At 51.8% G+C, this 19,488-nt stretch overlaps 1 protein-coding gene across 2 annotated transcripts in view; it reads right to left on the reverse strand.

The window, feature by feature from the left end:
- Positions 1 to 598: 598 nt before the first annotated feature.
- BABAM2 (BRISC and BRCA1 A complex member 2) overlaps positions 599 to 19,488 on the reverse strand; it is a 431,982-nt gene continuing 413,092 nt past the window's right edge. For both annotated transcript variants that reach the window (XM_036873975.1, XM_036873977.1), the window contains exon 12: positions 599 to 918. In XM_036873975.1, coding sequence (XP_036729870.1) covers positions 855 to 918 — 64 coding nt within the window. In that variant the 3' untranslated portion in view covers positions 599 to 854. The remainder of the gene's footprint in view (positions 919 to 19,488) is intronic.

Below are 19,488 nucleotides of genomic sequence, written 5' to 3' on the forward strand. Positions count from 1 at the left end.
TAAATTCAGGGAAGATGGAGCTTGCTCAGGGTACCTTCCCCCGCTCCGTTCCTGGATGGCTGCGGAGCTGGCAGGCCTGAGCCCAGGGATCACCCACGGGACCCAACCTGTGTCTTTCAGGTATAATTCGCACAGTGCTTCGTCAGCCCAGACAACTCTCCCATCAGCCTCGGGAGGAGGGATGGAGAGAGGGATGGATTCCTTGATGCATTCAGCAACCTTTAACGACTACCTCCTGGGTCAGGATGGGCTTTGTACACGGCACACACACAGGGGCCTGGAGATGGATGGGGGAGCGGCGTTTGACGCTGGCACCCAATTGTTCCCGAGCGCTGGCCTAGGGCCCAGCTGGGTAGGTGGCTGAAACCTTGCCAGTTGGTCAGACTCATTCAGGCAGCACCTTTCCAATGAGGGACTGTCCAAATGGGAAAGGTTGGGTGTGAAACACACACGCACAAGGCGCTGGCTTCAGGGGGAAAGAAAAAAGCAAATGGGTGTTTTATCTGAAAACTTAAAAGAGGTCTCAGAGACAAAGGCTTTGGAATCAGGGTGTGTGCATTTATGATGTCTTAACGTTCCCTGGAAAAATAACAGCATCCTGATTTGTGACTTTATTTCTTCCAACTAAGAAGTATACTGAAGGAAACAAAGAGGGAGCAACCAGAGGTGAGGGGCTCTGGGACCCAGGTTCCCGCCAGCCAGCTCAAGTTTGGGTTCCAGTCGGGGCGCAAAGCTGCTGTGTGAGCGAAATGCTGCCGTGAAGACATTCCAATGGCTTCCAGGAAGCGGCCATATGTGCTGACACGCATGTGGACAGAGCAGTCTGGCTGGCCACCTCTCAAGACTGGTGTTTCCTAGAGCTTTCCATTGGCAAACGCTGCCTCCTGGAACTGAGGGACAAAGGTTTTGAAATAAGCCCTGGTGGGAAAGGGGGAGAAAAAAAATTGTGGTTAGCACAAACATCTTGAAAAAAAAAAAAAGTGCAACTCAGAGCTTTCAACCTAACTCGGAACAGTTGTTATTTATTGTTCATGCATCTTGGATTGGATTTTCCTTCCCTGCTGATGCAAAGCCCTCTGGATTTTTCCAAGGGAGGTCCATACAGTTCACTACCGTGCTATCTCTCATGGATATTTAAAGGGCCTGTACTCGGACCTTCCTGGCTGCCAATTCCTATTAGACATCAGTACTCGGGTTCCGTCTGCCCTTCCCCAGGTCAAAGCCAAGGGTCCAAGGGTACAAGCCAGAGAGTGATCAAGCCAACCACCCAGTCGTTTTCATGATCTGAAATATCAACAAGGTTGCACTTTCACTCAAGTGGATCTTTGACTTCATATAGACAGAGAGGGTCTAATAAGAGGGATTTCTAAGTGATCCACGGTCTCCATTTGTTGGCAGACATATTTGTAGTTTGATCTACTGGAAAGAAAGCCAGGCTGGGTATCAGGAGAATGTTCCCTGGTCAGTCACAGACTAGTGGCAGGGTCTGGGGCAGACCGTTTGGCTTTTCCGGCAACCAGGTTCGAATCTGGAGAAGCAGGCTCTCTGTCCAACAGCAGGAGAGGGGCACGTGCCACGCTGACTGTGCCAGGCACTGCCTGAGGTGCCAAGGGTTGTGAGATGACCCAGATGTGGCACCTGCCATGCAGGTGATCTCAGTTTAGAGAAGGAGCAGACACGTAAGAAATACCAACTGCGGTGGTGAGGGCATTTATGGCAATGCCATGAGGCACCAGCCTTGGGCAACCAGTGAAGGAGGCGGTGAAGCAGCCATTTTACAGGTGTTCGAGGCAAAAGACACAGCAGGAGCAGAGGCCTGGGGGCATGGGATGGCTTGTCAGGAGCTGGGAACTAAACACTCTTCCGGAAGAGAAAGGGTGAGGTAGAAAGCAGAGCGAGAGGAAGCCGCAGAGGTTGCGGTGGGCACCCCGTGTGTCTCCCAGTCCTCCCTCCCGCACCCCTGATGCCTGTGAGATCAGAGCAGTCACAACGGACTTATCCAGAAGTGGTTCACCTGGACCTGTGACTTGAGCTAGGAAGGGCCACCAAGACACCTGTCACCATCAGTACCACAAAGGCCTCAGTACCGTACCCACGTCTATGTTATTTAGGACATGGTTCTAATAAGCTGGGCACTCCAGGCTCCCAGGAGGTCAGAAGCCCCACATTAGGAGTCGGGGAGCTAACTTAAAGGCAGAGGGCAGACCTGCTGAAGCTGCAAGAGGCAACAAGGTGAAGCCCATCCGTGAGAAGAGAGCAGAGAACTGCTCAGCAGTCATGAAACTCAAACGGGTGGTTCAGTGTCGGCGGTTCAGTGTCAAATGGGTGGCTCAGCGTCCGGCGAAGAGCCCCACACAACTCAGCAGCCCCGGGGTCGCCGCTAAATCGCCACTAAGAGCAGTCACTGATGACACCTGCCTGATCCCCTCCCCTAATGCCAAGTCACCGGAAACCCTCTTTCAAATTTCCGTGCTTTGCTGAATTTTTTCAGTCCCAGTCTCTGCAGCCTCTCTGCCACATTCACGCGTGGGCGCCTGTGTCTGGGAGCTCTCTTTCCCTGGGACATTACACGTCTAGACCCCCTCCGTCCCTCCTTCTCTCCCTCCCGCCTTCCCCACTCCCACACGAAATCTCTCCTTGGCCTCTTCCCGTCCTGCTCGCCACTCCCCTCGCTTCCTCTCAGGCTCGAAACACCCTCAGCAGAGAACCTCCCCCCGACCCCGCCACCAACCAATCTGGGTCTCCAGCCCTTATTTCTCTCCCAAACTTCCAGGCCCACATTTCCAACCACCTGCAGGACATTGTGACCTGGACGTCTCTCTATAACTCAAGCCAGTGTGTTCCAAATGCACTTTTTCATCAATATTACGCATTTGAAAGTGCTTCGGCCCCCTGGTACTTCTGTAACAGAACCCTCAGTTTCCACTTCTCCCTAAACCCCTGCGATGAATTCATCCTGAAGTTTCTTCCTCTTCCTCCCCGGTGTCCCAACACCTGGGCTCCCTGTCTTGTTACCTTTCACAAAACTGCTGTTTCTCCCCGAGACAAAAGGCTTACTTCGCTTTTCTGTTGCAACTAAATCAATTCTCTTTGAATGTGGGTCTCTGCCACCACCCCAACCAAGACCCTTCATCTGCCCAAACTCGCAGCCTGGCATGCCATGATTTTTACTATTTGCACTTTTCCTCTGTTACGTTTTTGGGATCGTGCCTCCCCCCACCTCTGAGAAGCTGAGAAAGCTAAGGATCCTCTTCCAGAAAAACTGCAGGTAAGGCTCTTCACTGTGATGTCACGTGCAGGCGGGGGGGCGTTGGAAGCCCCCGAAGCCCACGCACCGGCCAGGACGCCAGCCCGCACGCCCGCTCCCTGCAGGCTGGCCACCTGCTCTTCCTCACATGTGCCATGTCCACCTCGGGGCTTTAGTCACGCTCAGGCCAAATGCCCTTGCCTCCATCAAGGCTTCCCTGGCCACCAGAAGGTTCTCTCCCTGCTTGCAGACGCTCTCTGTGCTTCTGCTGGGGCACGTGTCACGTGTGCACACGGCCTGCTGGCCGGGCTTCACTGCCAGACCTGGAAAGCAGGGGGCATGTCCCCTTCTCAGTGACCCCACAGGCCTGCCCATACAGAGGGCCCAGCGTGGGCTTCACGGCTGTAATTAAGGTAACTACCGATGGCCACCAGGTTTGCAAGAGCAGTTCAAGCACGTCCCTTGCACGCTGTCGAGGAAAGTGAGAGAGAGCAACCCCACAAAGCAGGCAAATGCAACGTTTAGGTCCTGAGGAAGAAAACTATAAAACTGTCGTCCATTCTCAAACTTCAACCTATGCCGACAGTTAGTGAGAAGGGTAAACACAACTCCACCTGCATCCTGATTCAGCCAAGCCGCCACCTTCTCTGAGGCTTAGGACCGCAAATCCCTTGCCCACGATCGTCCTTATGGGAACGGGCACTGTGATGAGGCAGAAGGAGCCCCTGACCGAGGGTGAGGCTGGCCGGGCGAGAGAAACCCTGAGCCTTGTTCCCCACAGTGAGGAGGGGCAACAAGCCCACCCTGATGTGACGCTCACACACAAGACGTGTGGGAAGGAACCTTGCCGACTGGCTGCCGCCCCTCGGACGTGAGGGCCGTTCGTTCCTCCCCTGTGCTTCACCTGCTGCTGTCTCCCCAGCGACATCTGTGTTTGCTGGAGGGGAGCCTGGTGGCCCTTCTTCGGAGGGTCGGATATTGACAGGCTGCTGCCCGTCTCCGCTGCATCTGCTTTACTGCCTGACGGACACCGTGGAGCGTGACGTACCCCAGCACCACTGGGCGGGGTGGCGCCCCTGTCCCAAGTCACAGGGGAAGACATCAGGGGCACAGGCTGTTGGCTCCAAGATAGGTGCCCGATGAGGGAGTGGCGCTGGCTGCTGCTGGAACGGGCCCTGGGCACCGGGGCACGGGTGTCTCTCCCCCGCTCTCCCTCCTCAGGCCCGGCCTCACACTGGGCAAATCTCATCAGCTCAGTTTTTCCTTGGAAACTTCTGGGGAAGGGGCCACACCAGTGCAAGCTCCTTAGACCGAAAGGTCTTGGCAAGAGGGAGCAAGCTTTAAAGCAAGCTTTTTCCTTCTTCAGAAAGTTCTGAAGTTTCCTGTGGTGTCCTGGGCTTTCCCTGCCAGGGCAAAGGGTGTGACGCCAAGGGGAAGCAGTGCGAAGGGCTATTGAAAGGCATAGTGCTGCCAGCTGTCGTCAGTGAGTCCTTCTCAACGCGGGTCCTCACCAAGTCGGCTCCGGGAGGGGAGGAGGAAGGGGAGAATGACAACCGGCTCCCATCCATCGATAGGTTTTCTTTGGAAGTGCTGTTTTCATTTATTTCAGTTTTTATCAGAGAAAATGGAGAGCTGCCCAGAGTATACTGCTTGCCAATGGCACTAGTTGTCTGTCACCTTTTAAAAAACGCTTTCACCCGAAGACACAGTGTATGGTAAGCTTTAAAAGTGTAAGCGTGTTACAGGGGGGTGGGGGAAGGTCTTCTCACGTCCCCCTTAACTGGCCAGAAGGGCCCTCAGGGAGAGAGGCCTTGAGGCAGCCAAGCTCCTCATTCTACTCCCACTGGAAGAGAAATTATTTTTAGACCAAATTAGAGCTAAATATGCCTTCGGACAACATAAGGCTCTGACCCTCTTCACTGATCTCAGTCCCTTTGCCCTGGGTTTCATTTATTTTTTTGGCTGCGCTGTGGGGCATGCAGGATCTTAGTTCCCCGACCAGGGATTGAACCTGTGCCCCCTGCTCTGGGAGCACGGAGTCTTAACCACTGGACCGCCAGGGAAGTCCCTTCACTCTGGGTTTTATAAGATCACAACTCCATCCGATCCCAGAGTCTCAGGCTAGCAGGATAAAACTTAAAGAACTGACCCCAGGCTGAGGCCAGGTAGGTTTTCCATGAATTGGAAGCAGGACTGGCTCATGGCCTCAGCTCACAGGCGCAGCAGGGGCGGAGTAGACAGACCCCTGAGGCCAGGAATCAGGGTGCTGGGCTGCTCAGCAGGTCTACTTTTCTGGGCCTTGGGTCCAGGAGTAAGCCTCTTCCCTTCTCTGGGCACCAGATCCCTCATCTTCAAGGCAGGGAGCTGTGCCTGATGATCTCCAAGGCCCTGCAGGCTGGAGGCTGTGAAGGACAGGCAGTGTGGGCTCAAGGCCTGGCCCTGCTCCTTACTGGCTGTACCACCTGGGCAAGTGACTCACTGGTTTAGCTTTAATTTCTTCAACTCTAAGAGGTGAGCCATGACGCCTACCTTAAAGGATGATCCTCATGAGGATTAAATGAGATGCTCCGTGTAAGCACTTGGCCTGGTACCTGGCAAACCAGTTGATCAATGGGTGTCAACTGTTACTGTGGGGACCCAGCTGCGTCTGAGGGGAGAGGCGGACAGCCAGGGCATGTGTGGCTGCAGAAGAGAAAACCCCTGTGTGGATGGAGAGGTCCTATGGTCCTTGCTCCCGGCTCATCCTTTCCCCTGGGCCTTCTTGGATCGTTTTTCACGTATCGTATTGAGCTGGCAGCTGGAGGCACAGAGGTGGTCAGTCTCAGCATCGGACACCCAGCCAAAGTGGTTGGGACACTGCGTACCTCTTGAAATGCAGCCCGGAGCTGCTGGAGGCGTGCTCGTGGTACCAGTGGGAGGCGCCTGCGCCCGGCCGGCTTCTGCTTGAGCCGCTGCGTGCGCTCCCGTGTGTGGCTCTGGTCAAAAGCTTGGTCGGGGGGAGGTCGCAGCCGTGAACTAGATGGATGTTTAAGAATCAAGCGGCTCTGGCTACCCCAGACGGGGGTACTGAAGTGGGCCCAGTCCTCAAGCAGACCTTTTTCTGTCCAGGTCAACAAGTATTATAAAGGGGAGGCAGTGGGGCAAGTGAAAAGAGCACTGAGCCATGAGGCAGAAGACACGGGCTCTAGTCCAGGCCCTGGCTTGCCGGGTCATCGGGAGCTGGGCCTCAGTTTCCTCACCTCTAACAGGAAGACGGATACTTGGCAATCTCTAAGCGCCACCCAGTTATGGTTCTGAGACACCCACGTGACCTTGAGCAAGCCACTTAACCTCTTTGTGTCCTGCCTCTTCACCTGTTCAGTGAAGGCACCAGCCAAGCCCAGGCCCCGACGCATCGTAGGTGATGGTGGTGAGGGGAGATGGTGGTCGCCTTATCTGGGATGCTTTTTCACAAACATGGCAGAGCTCCGATCAGATGTTCAGGGAACTACAGGCAGTTGGTGAGAGGGAAGGAAGGCCTGTTCCTCTCGGCCATGTCTGCCCTCCAACTGAGAGGAGGTCCAGAGTCAGGGAGCTCAAACTAAGTTGTCGGGGGAAACAATGCCTGGAAAATCCAATCATCTATGTGTTCTGGGGAAGGGGCTCTGGCGGCACTAAAGAGAGTGGTGACAGGGAGCTGTCAGGAAGATCCTCAGAGGCCTTGAGATGAAGGCAGTTAGGAAACTTTCTTCAACAAGGCTCATCAAAAGGGATTTTCCCTGCTGGAATTATAGGTCTTGATTTATTCAGTGGACCTTTTCAAAAGAACAAAAATCCATGCAATCAACATCTGAACAATTGAATCAGTACAGCTTTAAGAAAATGAAAACAAAAACAGAGAATAAAAAGCCCTAAGAGGTTGGAGATTCCGGAGAAAGAGGAAGGAAGCCCATAAAGCAGATTAAACATCGCATAGGTGGCACTCACAACACTGTCCCGTGGGGCAGGAGTCAAGGTCCCACTTTGCAGGTGAGAAAACAGACGCTGAGCGAGTTTAGTTAAGATACACCCTGACCCCAGTGCCACCGGAGCTCGTCTTGCTGCGGGAGCGCGACTTCAAGGAGGAGACCTTGTGATCTTGCCGCCTTTAGCCTCATATACTTGGGGCCTTTTATTTGGCAGGAGCCTAAACAATTGCTCTTTTCCCAAACTGGACTCAGTAGTCTCTTTCTGGAATTCCCACATGCTTTTCTCTGGGCAATCGTAAGAGGAGCCCTACGACGCTTGCTGAGCCAGGCCAGGGCGGCGGTGGACCGGGCAGGGTGGGAGGAGAGGTTCGGGGACACGGAGCTCCTCGTCAGGAAACCAAGGACACACAAATCAAGTCAGAATTCATTTTTGCAAATAGAGGCAAGTTCCCAAACATCTAAGGCTCCTTTCTTTTTCCAGTTTTCTTCTGCAGCTGTGACTTCAACTGGCACATGTTTTTAATCAGTCATACGCAAGCCGACTGCGGTCTGAAAATCAAAGCAGTCCTGTAAATAGTGTAAGACAAGTCCCGCTAATCATCCTTGTGGTCTTGCCTTGTCCTCATTGTCCCGAACGGCCACTGTAAATACTGACTCATTTGGGGTTGCTGTCCCCGTGGCAAAGGGGTCATCCTTATAACAGAATCTCTATAGAGAGACCCGGTTCTGCCTCAATGCCTGTCACCCCAAACCCTCCAAAGGCCACTGTGAAGACGCCCCATCCAACTCTGGGCGCCTTGGTAAGCAAGTGCCCGGCACGATGGGAGCTTATTTTGTAGCTGTGCCCTGAGCGATGTCAGCCTGGCTGCTGGTATGGGCTTTAGGAACAAACAAGTGGTTGTAACTGGTTCATGTATACAGTCTCCCTAAATGTGCCAACCCTTGAGCAGGCCTGGTTCATTTTTAGGGGGTCCAAGATCGCAAAACAAGGAAACTAACACGCTTGAGGTGCAAAGGCTTGATATCATACCGAGAACACAGAATCACACGCTCACAGCTTCGGGCAGAGGTCCTCGCCCTCGGCTGGAATCAATCTCCCCTCTGCTGGGTTCCATGGCACAGTGGCCTCCAACCTCAGGCCCAGCCATGGTCAGCCTTGAGTTTGAGATGTTTAGACTGGTGTCTAGACTCTGTCTTATACAGCTCGGGCTCCTCGCCCGTGAGAAGGCCAAGACCGTAGTCTCAGCATGTGTTGAATTAAATAAAATGCTGTTTTAGGAGGACTTCAACAAACAATCAACTGGGATCCATTTCTAGACATCAAAGTATTGGGATGAAATCTGGCTCCTTCTAAATCGTAGGGTATTTGTCAATGCGTACTGAAACGATCACAGTTACCTAGTGGTTCCTTCTCCTTCTGAGACTCTCCGAGGAGGCCTCCTGGAGCCGGGCCAGTTCCTCTGGGGCTTGAGCAGCGTGCAGCCAGCTTCTGCAACTGCAGGGCCAGGCCCTGCTCAGGAGTCGGGGTCGGGGGCTGTAGTCGCCTCTGCTCCCCGGGCGCCCCCTGCTGCAGTGTCTGAGGGGAGGAGGCCACGTGGGCCAACTGGCCAGAGAGGGAGGGGCAGGGTAGTCCTCGTGGGCTCCCCCAGCCGCAGGGCTGCCTTCCTGCCCTGGGCCCCCAGCTCTGTCTGCAAGCGTCCGTCACAGCCCAGCCATCCCCCCACGTCCCACTAGAAGCTCCTTCACGGCAAGCCCCGCTGCTCATATTCAGACATCTCTGCAGCCCAGCTTCAAGTCTAGAGCCCGACGCACAGCAATTCAACAAACATTTCTCAAACGACTGTGGAAGCTTGGCTTATTTAAAGAGGTACTTTAGAATTATAAAATTTTATAACAGAAAGAAACCTTAGCGGCCACATCGTCTGATCATTACAGGGAAGGGAAAACTAAGGGCTGGAGAAGTTGATGGTCCCTCTCATATGGCCTAGCTCTTCTCTGGAAGCCCCTTGAGGGCAGAATCTGGTGGTGGTTCACCCTTAGTGCCCCATGGTGCTCACCTTCCTTAGGGCCTGACAGCAGGAATGAATGAATGAATGCATGCATGGCTGTCCCAGGGGGCTGCCCTAAGGCCCCAGAGCTAGTAGGCAGAATCTGAGCCCATCCTCCCTATCTCCTTACTCTCAGGCTGATGCTCTTTCCGTCGTGAACCTGCTTGATGAGAAGCTGGGAGGAGGGGGCAGCAGCGTGGCCACTGAGAAAGGCCGGCCCCCCTCTCCCCCGGGGTGGGGTGTGTCAGCTGAGATGATGCAGTGCACCTGCCTGGGCTAAGGCTAGGGCAGAGAGTGGGTAGGTGGGGCTAAGGAATATGGTGCTGCCTGAGGCCTGGGACCCCAGAGCAGAGCCACCACCCTTTGTCCACCTTGTCTCACCATCTGCGCCTGCCTGGTGTGCCTCGGATGGCAGGTGCCTTGGCAACGGGCGTCTCATGTTCTCTGCTGGCTCTGCCCCAGGGCCGCACGGGCGGGAGCTCAGCCCTGGCTCTGCTGGTGGCCATGCAGATGCCCGTGGAGGGCGCTGGGATCTCCTACTCACGCAACTCACCTGCGCTGGACTGCTGGGGAGAAGCCGCCGCCTGTCTGATGGCGGTGAGTCACCGTCAAAATCACAGATTACCCTCCCCCCATTAGTCAGCAACAGGGGAAAAACCAAAGGATGGCCTTCTAAGGGGAAGTGCTCGGGGTCCCAGGCGAGCTGACCATGAGGAGTGCGGGGCCTGGTCACGCCCCAGCGGGGACGGTGCCTCCAGGCTTCCGCTCAGCACCGCCAGGCATCGGCCCGCACAGGACGGTGCCGGACCCCCAAAGGGCTTACAGAACGCTTAGGAGATCAACTCTTTGGAGCATGAAACAATCTTCTTCCCCGCAGAGAGTCTCTCTGGGGCTTTTAAGTATTGCTTGCCTGGTTGTAAACTGGGTTTCTCCCAACAGACTCTCAGCATCTAGAGGCCGAAGCTCTGTCTCCCAGCGCGGCTTGGGCCCCTGCCTGCTGCCTTCTGAGTGCACCCCCTGGTCACACCCACACTCTGGGTGTTCGCCCTCCTAGCTGGGTGCTCACAGATACCCCTTGAAGATCTGGGGGAGGGGCAGCAAGGACGGCCATGGTCCCTCTTCAGTCTAATCCCCCTGCCCAGCAGCTGAAATGATATTCCCAGACGCCTGGCTCTCTGGGCTTACAGATGAAAAAGCAGCAATTCCAAAAGAAGAAACTACTGGATGGGAGAGGACATCCGAGGCCTACTCTCCCTGCTGGGGTGCAATGGCCTTAATGGGAACTTCAGGTGGGCTCCCGGGCTGGGAGTGTGGGCAAGTTCCACAGCAGGCTGGCAGGAGGCAGAACTTCTGCAGGTGGAGGGCCCTATGGGTCCTCTCAACCATGCTGAGGTTCATGGCAAAGATGGGGAGGGGTGCAGAAGCAGAGCTCACTTGCCCTGCAGGCCCGCAGGGCTCATTCCACCCTGCACGAGCACAGGGCCCGGCACGTGCTGGCGACAGCTAGCTGTGTGGCCGTGTGCCAGTTACAGAGAGGGAGGGAGGGGGGAAAGGCCTGGAACGAAAGGAAGGACACACATACAATGTGGATAAATGATATCCACACATGGTATGAAACAGGCTTGTTCAAACGATAGGTGTAATCCATTAGTGGGTTGTGAAATCAACCTAGTGGGTCCTGACCAGCATTAAAATAAAATGAAATCAAAATCAGAGTACATCACATGTGGCAAGTAGAATTTTTTTTGTGTGAAACTTTTGTGGATGTAAAATAAATGTCTTCCTGTGGATTGTGGTTAAAAAAAAGTCTGGAAGCCAGGAGTATAAAGGAAGGGAGGTGCCTACTACATGCTAGACTTCACGCTATTTGTTTTCATCTATACTATTTTACGTTTACTCCTCCTAATGGGCCTACTACCACGCAGGTATTAGTACAGGTTCCCCCCACCATCTGAAAGTAGAGCATTCCTATGAAACCTTTCGAAATGGCATAAAGCGAAGAAGCAATTACCCTGGGACACATCTTGCTAACGGATGCAAAAATAAAATGAGACAAAGCAAGATGCTCACAGACACAGTTCAAAGCTCTGGTGGCCTGATGCTGAGATGCCGAGTGTAGTTCCCGGGGAAGGAGCTTGGCGGCGCCACTCTGGCTGCTCGGGGCGCACGCTGCCTCTACAAGGGCTCGCCACAAAACACAGGCTGAATGCTATTTTTGCTTTTTGCCTTTTTTGATAAAAGTGAAAATCCTCTTTGGATGTCTTTTAGTTACTGAAAACAGGTACTAATGTAGGTCTTTTGTAAAAGCAAAGTGGCATAAAGCGAACTTTCAAAAAGTGGGGGACACCTATATCTTTATTTTTGCCAATGAGAAATCTACAATTCAGAGATGCAAAGTAACTTTTCTAAGATCACACAGCTAATAGGTGGCAATGCTATTTATGATTCCAGAGCTGCTGGACTCCAAAGAGCACATTCTTTCCACAACGCCATGATTTCCAGTGGAAAAGGCGCTGGCAGCTGAGTGCAGAGACTAGGCCTCCCCCTCGAGATCTGCTGTGTGACACTGAATCACTCCTCTGTTTCCTCATCCACACAACGAAGGCATGGGAGAGGTGATTTCTAAATTTCTTTGATTTGGTGATCCTCCCCCTCCCAAACATCATTTTAGGTATATCTCATTCTGCTTCATTAAAACTCCATAAAATTGGACTTCCCTGGTGGTGCAGTGGTTAAGAATCCACCTGCCAATGCAGGAGACATGGGTTCGAGCCCTGGTCCTGGAAGATCCTACATGCCACAGAGCAGCTAAGCCCGTGTGCCACAACTACGGAGCTTGCGCTCTAGAGCCTATGAACCACAACTACGGAAGCCCGCTCGCCTAGAGCCCATGCTCTGCAACAAGAGAAGCCACCGCAATGAGAAGCCTGTGCACCACAAAGAAGAGTAGCCCCTGCTCGCCACAGCTAGAGAAAGCCAGTGCACAGCAACGAAGACCTAACGTAGCCAAAAATAAAAATAAATTAATTAATTTAAAAAAGGTGCTTATGTTTTTAAGAAACAAAAACAAAAACAAAAAAACTCCAGAAAACTGGAATTGCCAATGGCCCAGTAATGAATGTTGAGGGCTCCTTACTGCCAACTCCCATTATACCTACGTTTGTTCTTACAAACCCCCCTAAATGGCCCTCCCTCTTGTAGGTTTGTGTGTTCAGAGGTGGTGACTGGTATCTTTAGCTCTCATTTAGGGACCTGCATTGGGTGACTTTTCAGTAGAATTATGACTGTGATAACAAGGGATGAAAGGGATGAACTTGACCTCCCTCTCACTTGTCCACCTGGTTCCTGGAAGTATTAATGCACCCTACAGAAGAACAAGGTCTAGTCTGAATGTCTGGGAGAAGGAAAAGAAGGGCACATGCAATTCACACAAGTGCACATGGGAGGCACTATAAATGTTCTCTAAATAATGAGCCCCAGAAGAGCAAAGGGTACCTGGAAGGTTCCTTTAACAGTAAAGTCATCTGTCATCTTAAAACTCGCCAGGGTTGTTGAGAAGTACCATGTCTGTAAAGTACTATAAAATGGGAGGTATTATTACCCTGACATAATCAAGCTTGAGTTGTGATCCTGGCTCTGCTTCTCACTTGCTATGTGACCTTGGATGAGCCACTTCACCTCTCTGTACCCCAAATGCCTCATCTATAAAGTGAGGGGATGGCTTCTGAGCTTACTTCCAGGTCTAACATACAGTCATCCCCTGGTATTCACAGGAGACTGGTTCCAGGAAGGACCCTCGCGGATACCAAAATTCAAGGATGCTCAAGTCTCTTATATAAAATGGCATAGTAGGGCTTCCCTGGTGGCGCAGTGGCTAAGAATCCGCCTGCCAATGCAGGGGACACGGGTTCGAGCCCTGGTCCAGGAAGATCCCACATGCCGCGGGGCAACTAAGCCTGTGCTGAACCTGCGCTCTAGAGCCTGCGAGCCACAACTACTGAGCCTGCGCTCTAGAACCCGTGAGCCACAACTACTGAGCCCACGTGCCACAACTACTGAAGCCCATGCGCCTAGAGCCCGTGCTCCACAACAAAGAGAAGCCACCGCAATGAGAAGCCCCTGCACCACAACGAAGAGTAGCCCCCTCTCGCCGCAACTAGAGAAAGCCCGTGCATGGCAACGAAGACACAACGCAGCCAAAAATAAATAAATAAATTCATATTAAAAAGAAATGGCATAGTAGTTGGCCCTCCATATCTTTGGATTCTGCAGCCTTGGATTCAACCAACTCTGGTTTTTGATCCTCCGTTGGTTGAATCCACGGATATGGAACATGCAGATACGGAGATCCGACTGTACTTGCATATGACCTATGCACATCTCCCGTATACTTTAAATCATCTCTAGATTACTTAAATACCTAATACAGTGTAAATACTATGTAAATAGTTGTAAATACAATGTAAATGCTCCATACATAGCTGCTGTGTTTGGCAAATTCAAACTTTGCTTTTTGGAACTTTTTGGAATTTTTTTTTTGAATATATATTTTTTTCTTTGAATATTTTTAAAATATTTTCCGGATGTGGAACTCATGAGACATGGAGAGCCGACTGTACCATTATCCATTATTAATATTATTGCTTTGGGATCAATTTAACCACTTTAGCCAGAGACAGTTTCTTTAGTGGAAGCAGTAATTTAATAAATGACCTCTCCCTGTGCTTTGCTAAAGGGGTTCCCTCCTTAATAAGTACCATCAAAGGCATGGCAAGAGGTTTCTATCTCCCTTTTGTCTCCGGATCTGACTTAGGACCCCAAGAATGGAGGCCAGCATCCATCCTTCAGACCAGCAGACGACCAGACATTCACTCACTCATGCTGAGCTCCTGAGCTAGACAAGGGCTGGTTTCTGCAGGGGGCAAGGGATGAATCTGAGTAAGGCCTGGCCCTCAGGGGACACACAGGCCCTGGACTCCCAGACAGACTGCTGCCTGCTCACTCTGGGTGGGAGTTGGATGGCTTCACTTCACAGTCGGGGGCCAAGCCCTCCTCCGCCAGCTCCTTCTTCCTGCTATTGCTCTGGAACAACCAGAACAAACTTTCTGCCTGGAGTTGGCTTTCGTTTCTGCTCAGAGCTCTGCCAGGCCATTATCCAGCAGGCCAGACGTCTAGCACTTTTAATGACAATAATAATAATTTGCATTTATACAAGGTCTTTCATCGGGGAATCTTAGAGTGTTTTACAAACAATAATTAATTCTCCTTGGCAATTCTGGGAGCCAGCTATGTAGGAGTCCCTTTGCTTTGCAGGTAAAGGGTACTTTCCTGAACCATGCAACATTTTGGGGGCCTCCCTATCTACCCAAAACCTACTCACACTCAAGGCCTGGCATAAGCCTCAGGCCCTTCACAGAGCCTGCAGCACCTGTAAGAGTTACAATGTTTTTCCTTCTCCTGAACTGGAATTTGTCCCCTGGGAACCCCTACCCATGGGGCCTCCTTTTGCCTTCTGGAACAAAACAATCCTACCTAAACTACCTGGGGTTGCTGGTTGGTGTCCCTTGTATACACGTTGTCTACCTCTGTGGTCACCCTTGGGCGGAGCTTTGTGGCTGTCTCGCCGAGGTTCAGTGAGGCCTCGTGAACTGAATGGTGGGAGCAGCTGAGGCCTCCACCGTGTGCTCTGAGCTCCAGGGCCAGGCTGACTTCCTGGGCAGGAGTTCCCCAGGTGTTACTGGCTCTGGAGCCGTGGGTCTGCCCATCTTTAAAGGCAGCTCTTCAGATGTTTCCTCCCCTGTGTAGACACGGGAGGCTTCCTGCGTTCATTTCTGGGGGCTGCACCTCAGTGACCCAGAAATACCCTAAATTTCTGTTGAATGGCTGAATGACAATGAACGAAGATCCTTCTTTCCTAAATCGATCATCTTAAGTCTAGGCAATAACTGTCAATTGTTTAAGGACTGGTTTTTGGAGACCAAGCCAGACAACAACCTCTTTAGTTCTTCTTTTTTCTTAAAAAAAAATTTTTTTTATCCTTTATCAGAATAAATACTTGGTGCTACACTTGAGAAAAGGACTCATTGATTGCTGAGCTGGAAACCCACACAAGGACAGGAGCTCCAAGCCCCTCCTCCTCTCCCAGGGGTTAGAGACAAGGGAGGACTCAGCACTGGGGGGGCAGGGGGGCGGGGGCGGAGGGGCGAATAGAATCCTTTGCTAAGTTGATTTCAAAAAGCTAGACCTTCTGGGGAAACCAACAACTCCCTTGAGTGACTTCTGGGTCCTTGCTGGTAGCTTTATGCCTGAAAAGACACCCACCCTCCCTCGGCCAAGAGTACATTGTTTGGGTGAGATCTTTCTCACAGTGGCTTGCCATGGAAGGAATTCCGAGCATGCATCGGAGGCCGTTGTTCTCCTAAAACCTGCGCCCTTGTGAACATGAGGTTTGGCTTGTGGTGATAGAGCCTCATTTTGCTCTGATTTCACATGATTCCCACTTACCGGCCTAGAATCAGGGGTGATCATCTCTGGCTTGGATTTGGCCTGGCTTATTGACCTGGGGGAGGCTTGGGAGGAGAAAAGTGGGCTAGAGAGGAAATCTGCTAGTGTCATTCTGTGGCAAGGGAACATCTGGAATCAGAGGGAACTGAACTCAAACATGGGTCTGTCAGTTGGTGGCTGTGTGTCTCGGGGAAGTCACACTTACCCTCCCCGAGTCTCCATGTATTTCTCTCTGATGGGCCCAAAGGGCCCAAAGGACCCATGCGGTGGTTGTCAGGCAACAGCGCCAGGCACACGGTAGGAACTCAAACCAGAGCAGCTTCCTTTCCTCCCACCCTCCCCTCCCATCGCCTAGCTGAGAAACTCCTGTTTCACTTTAATTTAACACACATTTATAGAATAGCTCCTGTTTACAGGAGGGCCTGGAGTACCGGGGACACTGCCTGAAAGTACCTGCACCTAGTAGGCATTTAATAGTTGTTGGATAAGTAAATGAACTAACTTGATCCTTGGTATTTTACAGTTTATAATATGCTTTTAAAAATAACCTCATTTTGAAAAGGGAACCCTCCTGCACTGTTGGTGGGAATGTAAATTGATACAGCCACTATGGAGAACAGTCTGGAGGTTCCTTAAAAAACTAAAAATAGAACTACCATACAACCCAGCAATCCCACTACTGGGCATATACCCTGAGAAAACCATAATTCAAAAAGACACATGCACCCCAATGTTCATTGCAGCTCTATTTACAATAGCCAGGACATGGAAGCAACCTAAGTGTCCATCCACAGATGAATGGATAAAGAAGATGTGACACATATATACAATGGAATATTACTCAGCCATAAAAAGAAACAAAATTGAGTTATTTGTACTGAGGTGGATGGACCTAGAGTCTGTCATACAGAGTGAAGTAAGTCAGAAAGAGAAAAACAAATACCATATGCTAACACATATATATGGAATCTAAAGAAAAAAAAAAAGGTTCTGAAGAACCTAGGGGCAGGACAGGAATAAAGACGCAGACGTAGAGAATGGACTTGAGGACACGGGGAGGGGGAAGGGTAACCTGGGACGAAATGAGAGAGTAGCATGGACATATATACACTGCCAAATGTAAAACAGGTAGTTAGTGGGAAGCAGCCGCATAGCACAGGGAGATGAACTCGGTGCTTTGTGACCACCTAGAGGGGTGGGATAGGGAGGATGGAAGGGAGACGCAAGTGGGAGGAGATATGGGGATATATGTATACGTATAGCTGATTCACTTTGTTATAAAGCAGAAACTAACACACCATTGTAAAGCAATTATACTCCAATAAAGATGTTAAAAAAAAAACACAACTTCATTTTAATGCAAGCAACAGTCATGTGTGAAATAGATAGCATTACTCTACTTCCACTGTACACATGAAGAAACAGGCTTGGAGAGAGTAGGTAACCTACCCAAGGTCAGGTGCGTGGTAAAGGCAGAGTGGGGCTCAGATATGAGCCAGTGCCCTGCGACAGCACACTGCCAGCCCCGGAGGGCCTTCTGTGGCCACAGGCTTGGAGCAGGAAAGGCATGGCTCTGGTGCACCCACATTCCACTCGAAGGGCCCTCTGAGCACTGCTCCCCACCCCATATCTGGCCATAACCTCTGCAGCTAAAGGTGTGGGGCATCATCATGCGTCTGGTGACTTGGAACAGTAAAATTTTTAAATTGGGAACATTTGCTAACTGGGAGATTTCTTTCTCTTAGGCCCTGGGGCTCTGGTCCGAAACTAGCGGACAGGGCTATTCCCCAATGTCCACTTCACGGGCTCCCACCACCCTTCCCTATGGGGTGCAGCCACACTGACGCCCACACTCCACCCACTCTCCTCCCGATCGCATCTTTCTAGGGCACAGAGAGAAGTGCTCTCGTCCACACGAATCTAACTGCTCCTTAGCACAGCGCTCTGCACGGTTAAGGGGCTCAGAACAGTGACAAACTACATTCCTTCTTATTCCCAGGAGCCTTTTAAGATCCAAGAAAGGGAACAGGAAGTAGATACTGAATCCTCGGCTACTCCGGGCTCCCAGCCTCTTTTTCTTCCCAATCCTCTGGCCTCTGAACTGCTGGGAACCGCTGATAGATGCAGAATGAAAAGGGTAGGTTAGGAATCTTTCAAAATTTGCCCACATGGCCGGCCGGCCCCAGTACAATTTCCAATGTGAGCTGAGAGGTGGAAACCAGATCTGACCACAAAGCTGTCTCACCCACGGAGAGTTCATAACAGCCTTCTCAAAACCATGCCGACAACACACCCTGCAGAGGAGGGTGTCCTGGCAGAATGTCGTCACCGCACACACTGGGCGACGCGTAACCCAGCACCTGGGGAGTGAGGTCAGTCCCCACCGTTGTGAGCTCGTCTGTTCTGGCCCTCTTAGCACATTTCTTTGTGCTGCTAGCATATTACCTCTGAGATCTAACTCTGTGGAAAATTATGTGCATTCCTTAAGCGGAGCCAGTTTTAGGTCAGAAGTTGGCAAAGAAGAGCCAGGACGTGGGCTCTCCAAAATAAGCACCTCAACGAGATCAGGGCCCTTGGTGCAGCTGGGGGAGGACCACGTCTTTGTGCTCCCAGCCCCGGGGCTCTGAGCCACCCTGCACCGTGGCGCTGCTGAGGGGACGGGTATTACTGGGCGTGCGGGGGACCAGCCCAGGCTGCTGTGGTCTCAAAAACCAAGGCCAAGCAGAGTTAACCTGTTGTTGGTCAGCAAGGCCCTGTGAGAGGAGCCCCCCAGACTTCCAAGATGCCAGGTGGCAGGAGTGGCTGCTCCACTGGGGAGGGCAGCATCTGCTCTGCACCAAGGAGTCTGGCCGAACGAGCAAGTGGGGGCTGAAATCCAGTCCCTGCCCACTTGCTCAGCTGTGTGCTCGCCCAGGGCTAGATGCCTAGAGAAAGGGGGAGGTTTTTCTTACCCAAAGCTATTAGCCAAGTCTGCACCAACCCAAAGGGGCACCTTTTTCTAGTCTGCACAAAAGTTCTTTATAGGCCAGGGAGGCCTTGACCGGGGGACCATGCAGTTCTGGGCTTTGGATCCCCTATTATGCCCTGGGAACGTGGGTATGGGATGCATGCCACTGGGATGCAAATTTTATGTTAGAATCTTGTTTGGACTGGCACCAGGGGAAGAAGATTAAAAAGATTAGTTCTTCCCTAGTCTCTGCATTTTTCAAGGCTTCTTCCTGTTTCTCTCACCATGGCCACCAACCTACCTTGCCACTTTGAGCTATCCTGCCCCATCTCACTGCTCAGACTCAGAGACGGGCAAACACAAACAGCAGGTGGGGTGGGTCCAGGCAGCCACACAGGTTCTCAAGGCAGCATTTGGCTCCCTTTCCTACCATAGTTATCAAGCAGATGAATCAGTGTTCTCCTCCACGTGGGCACAGACGGGTGTCCCACCTTGAACCATGCCACTGAATTCAGTCAGACTTATACAGCTGGGGTGTCTTTTTACCAAAATTGGTGGACCCCACGGACGCCAGAGCCCTCAGACCAATAAACGAATACAGACATACAGCAAAATAAACTATAAAAACACAGCAGAATAAGCCCCCTCCCTGTGTAGATTTCAGCAACCTCAAGGCGTGCTTTGCATTGTAACTACTGCAGGGAAGAGAGAGGCCCCCTTCTAGTCAGCCCCTTATTAGGTGCTTCAGGAGCTTGTGCTGTAAAAGAACTGCACGAGTTCAAAAGTCATAGAAAG

Source organism: Balaenoptera musculus, chromosome 13 (genome assembly GCF_009873245.2).
Source record: "Balaenoptera musculus isolate JJ_BM4_2016_0621 chromosome 13, mBalMus1.pri.v3, whole genome shotgun sequence".
NCBI classification, from domain to species: Eukaryota; Metazoa; Chordata; class Mammalia; order Artiodactyla; family Balaenopteridae; genus Balaenoptera; species Balaenoptera musculus.